The 7,614-nt window shown below is 39.5% G+C and overlaps 1 protein-coding gene across 2 annotated transcripts in view; it reads left to right on the top strand.

Annotated features, from left to right (window-relative positions):
* Window positions 1-7,614, top strand: part of Sfmbt1 (Scm like with four mbt domains 1) — a 109,465-nt gene that overhangs the window by 69,722 nt on the left and 32,129 nt on the right. For both annotated transcript variants that reach the window (XM_029555400.1, XM_008851817.3), the window contains exons 5-8: window positions 3,138-3,226; window positions 4,570-4,816; window positions 5,555-5,649; window positions 6,776-6,877. In XM_029555400.1, coding sequence (XP_029411260.1) covers window positions 3,138-3,226; window positions 4,570-4,816; window positions 5,555-5,649; window positions 6,776-6,877 — 533 coding nt within the window. The remainder of the gene's footprint in view (window positions 1-3,137; window positions 3,227-4,569; window positions 4,817-5,554; window positions 5,650-6,775; window positions 6,878-7,614) is intronic.

The raw sequence follows: 7,614 nt of genomic DNA, 5'->3' as shown, positions 1-7,614 counted from the left end.
AATAAAAAGTCAAAGTTGAAAATTTAGTAAGCACAGAATGAATTAATACTACGTAGACAGTATTTGAAGAGAAATAGAAGATTAAAGAAAAGAAAACATTTTAAGAAAAAATGAATGGGAGTGGGGCCTGTGAGATGACTCAGCAGGTTAACAGCAAGTAGGTAAAGATGCATTTCACCAAGCCTAATGACTTAAGTTCAGTCTTTGGGACCCATATTGTGGATTGTGGAAGGAAAGAACCAACTTCCACAAGTTGTTCTCTGACCTTCACATACCTTTGGTGCATATTCTCTCTCTCTCTCTCTCTCTCTCTCTCTCTCTCTCTCTCTCTCTCAACAAGTAAATACATGTTCTAAAATTTTTTAATAGGGGTTGGGTTTGGTGGCGCATACCTTTAGTCTCAGCACTCAGAAGGAAGAGGCAGGCAGATCTATGTTAGTTCAGGGCCAGCCTGGTCTACTTATCAAGTTCAGGCCAGATGGGGCTACAGGGAGAGTGTGTCTCAAAAAGCCAAAAAAAAAAAAAGTTTTTTTAATGGGAGGCTGAGGCTGGGATATAGCTTAGTGGCAGGGCACTCCAGAGAGAGATAAAAGGACTTGAGAAAAAGTATATAGACAGGTTAAAATGATTTAAGGTACATAAAAGAGAAGTCCTGAAGAAGAAAGTAAAACAGTGAAATAATAAAATACTACAGACAGTAAGTAAACGTTACAGAAATCATGCAATTTGGTATACATCCTGAGCTGTGCTAAAATGTGTCCTAGATGGCACTCTGGCATGTGTTGGCACTCTTAGAATAGATAGGCGACCAAGATAGAGGGATCCCTTGAGCCCAGGAGCTGAACCTAAAACAAGGAAAAAATGCCCCCTAATTAGTCAGGGAAAAAGGCCTCATTTCTTGCAAAGAAAGAAAAACCAGGTTTTCTTGAGCTTTGTTTGCAGTAGTAGTTTCCAGAGAACAACATAATGACACATTAAGAAATTCAGTGAAAGAGAGAGAATGTGAGATGAGGATTTTCTGTCTATCCAAGGTGAACTTCCAGTGTAAAGGCCATGGATAAATTGTTAAGAACATGAAAAGGATTTGAGGAGTGTTGTTCCCATGAGTCTTTCATAAGGAATCCACTAAAGAATGAGCTTCAGATAAATTAAATAGATAGGATAACATTAGCATAAGAGCCCAGAGTGAGCATTAAGTGCAACTGTAGCTATGAGCTTTGACCACATGCTGATTAGAAAAGAGATGTCTGACACATAAAAGAAAACAGTGTAGATAGAGTATCGTAAAAATAGGGGACAATGGATGGGAGCATGTAAAGAGTGGTATAAGATCACTTGTCTTTTTTTCTTTTTTTAGACCTTAATTGTCATGTAATTTAACCAGTTACTTTTAAATTGTTAACTGGAAATAAGAGAATATTACCTGAAATGTGCTATTGAAGAAGAAGAGATAAAAGAGGTTATAGCCAGTTATAGTATTGTTTAGAGAGAAAGAGGGGGAATAAAAGAAAATAGTCCAGAAATAAAAAGGACTAATTATATAAAGATATTTTGAGCTGGACACAATGGCACATGTCTATAACCTCAGCACCTAGGTGGCAGAGGTAGGAAGGATATGAATGTGAGACCAGTCTGGGCTACCTTATACAAAAGTTAAAAAAAAATTAAGATATTTGTATAGGGGCTTGGGGGGTGGCTTAGTTGTTGAGAGTATTAACTCCAGTGTGTGTTGGAGAGTAAAGTCAGGCAGATCCTGGGAGCTGGCTGGTCGTCAGCTTAGCCAAAACAGAGAGCTTCAGGTTCAGTAAGAGACCCTGTCTCAAAAAATAAGATGAAGAATAGAGGATGATCCCTCATATCCTCCTCTGTCCTACATACATGCTCACAGGTGAATGCACCAACATACATGTGGTATATACCACATATACACAAAAAAATACACCAAAACATAGGTTTAAAAAGAGAAAGTCTATATTCAAATAGAGTAGATCACATAGTGAAACACAACATACACACAACTACTTCTTATAACATTTAACAATATGACAAGATCAGGGATGTCTATATTGTTATCAACAGATGGGCTTTCTCTTCTATTAAAAGCAAACAATTTCAGATTGGCTCATAAAGTGTAACGCACTTTTGTCCATGTGCAAAAGGCACACCTAAACAGAGATTACTAAAAAGAGTCCAAGAAAGGAATAGACTAAATATAGAGACAAATACAAATAGAAAACCAGGAGTCTCAGTCTTGCAGAAATGAATTCAGGTGAGAAAACATCTGAGAGACAAGGAGAATTGTTTACCTCCCACCAGCCAGAAAGGGGAAGACGTTGACCTCTGTGCCTCTTTATTTTAAAAGATCTCTCTCTCTCTCTCTCTCTCTCTCTCTCTCTCTCTCTCTCTCTCTCTCGTGTGTTGTATATAGATATAAGTAGGTAGATACAGATAGATAGATTTTTGTTGAAAATTGTAATCAATAAAAAGAAAGAAGGACCATTTACTTGCAGCCAAGGAGTGTACTTGGCACACCATCTCCAGATATGTTGTTATATTAAAATAGGGCTAGGGAGGTGGCTTAGTGATTCAACTCTTGCCATTCAACAGTAAGGACTGGAGTTGGTGTCCCCAGGACCCATGTAAATGCTGGGTGATCATGACCACCCATTCTTAACTGTAGCCTGAAGGCAGAGATAAGGGATCCCTAGAGCTATATTAACAAGCTCTGTGTTTGATTGCTCTAGATGAAATAGGGTGGCAGGAGGTGACAGTCCTTGAAGATAGGATGCATGAGGGTTCAGTATACCATTTTCTGTACCTTTTCTGTATGTTTGAAAATTCTGTAAGAAAAATATAGGAGGCACTATTTAGATAAAATTATAGTAATAGAGAATTATTTTGTGTACAACTCATAGTCTCTCTGTTTTGCATACAGTTCTTACTAAACTAACCAGAATGTAGCTGTATCAAGAGCAGTTTTGTAGTTGTTTTGTTTCATCTTTTCAAGCTCTCAAGAAATATGTTGGGTTCTTAGCTCTTAAAATGGGAAACATACCTCTAAACTATTTATGTGTATTTAGTTTCTTTGTGTTCTATGACTGACATTATGAGTAATAGTCATTTCTTCCCTCATCTAGGCATCAGAGATAAAGTGTCTGATTGGGATGCATTTCTGCGGCAGACTCTGACAGGGGCATGTAGTCCTCCTGTGTCTCTGCTAGAGGGCGTGAGTATAACTGTTTCTCAAATCAGTGTAGAAAATCCTTGTAAAGAATCTAAAATTGATCGCTAATTTACTAATGTGATACAAATAAGCATTGTTATTAAAGTAATAGGCATAGGAATTAAAAGCTTAAATTACTCTCAGAGGTCCCACACTGGTGGCTTGCTCAGTACCTAAGAAGCTTCAGGGTCTACTGCCTCAAGGTGAGCATTTGCAACCTTGTAATTTGAGACCCCTTTTTCTTTTGCTCAGAAAACTGTGGGCTTCTCTTACTCCTACCATTTCTACAGTCCTTTTAAGTTAGCTTTTTGAACTTGTTAGTGGGTATAATTAATTTATTGATTATGGATTTCCTAAATTTCTAAGTTATGTCTTTTTTAAAAAATCATACCAGTAATGCTCTTTGTGGCGTATATGAATGGTTATATATACCCCACCCCTGTTTCTTTGTATCATTACCAATGCCTGTTATCTTTTGGTTGTGGCCATCCTAGTAGGCATGGCTGACCATTTTGACTTACTGTTCCCTAAGGTCTAAAGAGGTTGGGCATCTTTTTCTGTGTTTGTTAGACATTCATCTCTATTGGAGCAGTGGGTTATCTGTGTGTATTTGTTCATGTGTGTGTGTGTGTGTGTGTGTGTGTGTGTGTGTGTGCGTGCGTGTGTGTGCGTGCGTGCGTGCATGTGTGTGTGTGTGTGTTGATGTGCATGTGGAAGCCAGAGACCAACCTCAGGTATCATTCATTTTTGAGTTGGGGTCTTTCACTGGCCTAGAACTCACCAAGTAGTCTAGGGTGCCTGGCCAGTAAGCCCTGTACTAGATGCCTGTCTCTGCCTCCCCAGTGCTGGGATTACAAATAAGTACTACCATGTGGGTTCCATGGATCAAACTTGGGTCCTGATGATTGCATGGTAAGCACTTTACCAACTGAACTGAACTATCTTCCCAGCCCTGGGTTGTCTTTTTTTTTTTTTTTTTTGGTCTTTTTTTGAGACAAGGTCTCCCTGTGACCCCGGCTGGCCTGGAACTCACTGTGTAGACCTGGCTGGCCTCGAATTCACAGAGATCTGCGTACCTCTGCCTCCCAAGTGCAGGGATTAAAGGCATGCGCCACCACACCTGGCCTGGATTGTCTTTTTTTTTTTGGTGTTTTTGAGACAGGATCTCCCTGTAGCCCCAGCTGTCCTAGAACTTGCTATGTAAACCAGGCTGGCCTTGAACTCACAGAGATCCGCCTGCCTCTACCTCCCAAGTGCTGGGATCAAAGGCATGCGCCACCATGCCCAGCAGAACTTGACTTTTAAAAACATGTTAACTTCTCTGATTTCATTTTTAAAACCTATAGCTCCGCAGTGGAAGGAATCCTTTGGATCTCATTGCTCCAGGATCCAGACTAGAATGCCAAGATTTTCGGGATTCTTTAAGCACTTGGATTGTTACTGTAGTGGAAAACATAGGGGGAAGGCTGAAGCTGTGCTATGAAGGACTTGAAAGTTCTGACAGTTTTGAACATTGGTTGTATTACTTGGATCCGTTTCTTCATCACATTGGTTGGGCTGATCAGCAGGGATATGAGCTTCAACCTCCACCAGGTAAAGCGTAAGACAACATTTTCCTGTCAACTATTTGTTAATATCTATGAAGCTGAAAATGTATTCTATATTCTATGAAAAACTTTAATTATAGAAAAATGTTACAAGTTTATATAAAGTAGTTACATTTGTATATTTTTCTTTTGAATTTATCATTGTGCTTATAGTTCAGTGTACATCCAGAATTCTGTCCTAATCCATGCTTAACCTTAACTTTTTTGCATTTATTCTTTTGTACCCCAATTTGAGTGTATATTTCATTACTTTGTGGGCTACAGAAATATTTATGTTCTTACTGTAGGTAATTTCACAATCTAACTTTCTGGACTCTGAGCAGAGTCCAATACTGAGATTAAGGTGCAAAATTTTTTTGTGTGGAGATGGGAATAAATGGCCTGAACCCTTTCCTTTCCCAGTAGAAAATGCTTTTTGTGTTTATGTGAATGCTTCTAGAATAGTTAAAAGTATGTAGCTTTTCTCATCTTAAAACATGCTGTTTTGGGGCTGGAGAGATGGCTCAGTGGTTAAGAGCACTGACTTCTCTTGCAAAGGACCTGGGTTCAGATCCTAGCACCCACATGGTAGCTAGCAACTGTCCATAACTCCAGTTCCAGGGGATCTGATGCCCTCTTCTGACCTCTGCAGGCATTTCATGACATGGGTACGCTTAAATACATGCAGGCAATACACTGGTACACATAAAATAATAATAATAAATGCTGTTTTATCTTGCTAAAGCCATCAGACATCTGAAGAATGAAGCTGAATGGCAAGAGGTTTTGGCCAGAATGAAAGAAGAGGAGGAAGAGCCGTTACCATCTTACTTATTTAAGGTAAAAACAGAAACATGGTAAATAAGTATTTCTCTCTTTATAGCAGAGAAAACAATTTGGGGAGGTAAAGAGTAAAAAATAATCCTTGGATACAAGAAAATGGCCTCTAGGGAGGGAGGGGTCAGGCCTAGGGTATGATCACCCTTGCTGTCTTCCAGAAGTTGCCTGGGTTTTTCCCAAGTCCTTCTATAGTTATTTGTATATCTTCTTTTTTGCTCTTAACTACAAAGCCCTAACTTGTTAGAAAATAAATTTGGTTTTTCCCCCAGATGCCCATTGTATTAAGAATGTAGAGGGTAGATGTTCTCCCTTCTTCCTTCCCTCTCTCTCCCTCCCTCCCTCCCACCCTCCCTTCCTCCCTTCTTCCCATTTGTCTTGAATAGATTTTTTTTTTCCAGGAAAGAAAAATTCTAAGATGTCTCAGAAGCTTAACAGTGCTGTTATTTGAATTAACTAGTATAACATTGTATTAGTTTCTTTTTCTCATTGCTTTGACAAAGTAGCTGTGACAAAAGCAGCTTAAGGAGTGGAGCATTGATTTGGGTTAATGATTTGAGGGGCTGTACAATCCATTGTGGCCATGAGACATGGCAGCAGGAGCATGAGGTGGCTGGTACAGTGTGTCTGCAGTCAGGAAGCAGAGAGAAAGAAATGCTTGTACTCAGCTCACTTTCTACTTTTTAGATTCAGTGCAGGACCCCAGCCCATGGGGTGGTATTGCCCACTTTCAGGGTGGTTCTTCCTGCCCTAATTAAACCTTTGGAAAAGCCCTCAAAGACACACCCAGAGGTGTCTCCTAGTTGACAATGAAGATTAATCATCCCAAGTATTCAGGTAGAAATGAATATAAAGTTAATTCGAAAATGCTATATATTTTTAAAAATATTTTGTTTATTATTTTTATCTTCTGTATATGAGTGTTTTGCCTGCATGTATGTGAGTGCATCTGTGTCATGCAATGCCACGGAGGTCAGAAGAGGGCTTCAGATTCCCCTGGAACTGGAGTTAAGGACGGTTCGTAGCCGCCATGTGGGTGCTGGGAATCGAACCCGGGTCCTCTGCAAGAGCAGTCTCTCCAGCCCCCAAAATACTATATTTTTATTCACTTTTGTTATATATATTTCAGGATAAGCAAGTTATTGGAATCCATACCTTTTCTGTAAATATGAAATTGGAAGCTGTGGACCCATGGTCTCCTTTTGGGATCTCTCCTGCTACAGTTGTTAAGGTAAAGTGGGAACAATTCTTCTGGAAGGAATTCCCATTAGGGTGTTGGTTGAAGAAACTAGTGTTTTAATCTTTGGGCTGTGCTAATCTAATTCATTGTCAAATCAGAATTTGTGTTGTATTGTCTAATGTTCTGTGTACCATTTCTTCTTCGGAGCTTGGTAGCCCTATACAGCCAAAGCAGAGTAGCTTCAGGGTACTGGAGTAGTGAAGTGCATGTGTTTTTAGTGTCAAGCCTTACTTTGTTTTTTAAAATATTTTATTTATTTTTTTTATTTTATGCATATTGAGTGTATTGCCAGCATGTATGTGAGTGCACCCATGTCATGCAATGCCGCGGAGGTCAGAAGAAGGCTTTGGATTCCCCTGGAACTGGAGTTAAGGATGACAGTTCATAGCCGCCATGTGGGCACTGGGAATCGAACCCAGGTCCTCTGCAAGAGCAGTCAGGGCTCTTAACCACTGAACCATTTTTCAGCCACCAAGCCTTACTTTGTATAACTTGAAAGGACTGGTATACAGACCATAGTGTTTATAAAATATAAATACAGGTAGTGCTATTGCTTATCTAACTAGGTGCAGGGCTTTTGGGGATTAAGAGGTGTATAGGAATTGGCAGTTAGTGTCACCAGTAGGATAGCTACAGACATATACTCCAGAATCAGACTTGAATCTTTTAGATAACTGACAAAAACTAAGACTCTTGCTAAGAGCTGAATACATTGTCAAAGTGCAGTG

Source organism: Nannospalax galili, unplaced genomic scaffold (assembly GCF_000622305.1).
Source record: "Nannospalax galili isolate Female #2095 unplaced genomic scaffold, S.galili_v1.0 scaffold485, whole genome shotgun sequence".
Taxonomy (NCBI): domain Eukaryota; kingdom Metazoa; phylum Chordata; class Mammalia; order Rodentia; family Spalacidae; genus Nannospalax; species Nannospalax galili.
The sequence above is the reverse complement of the archived record's forward strand: the minus strand, read 5'-3'. Positions and strand labels throughout refer to the sequence as shown.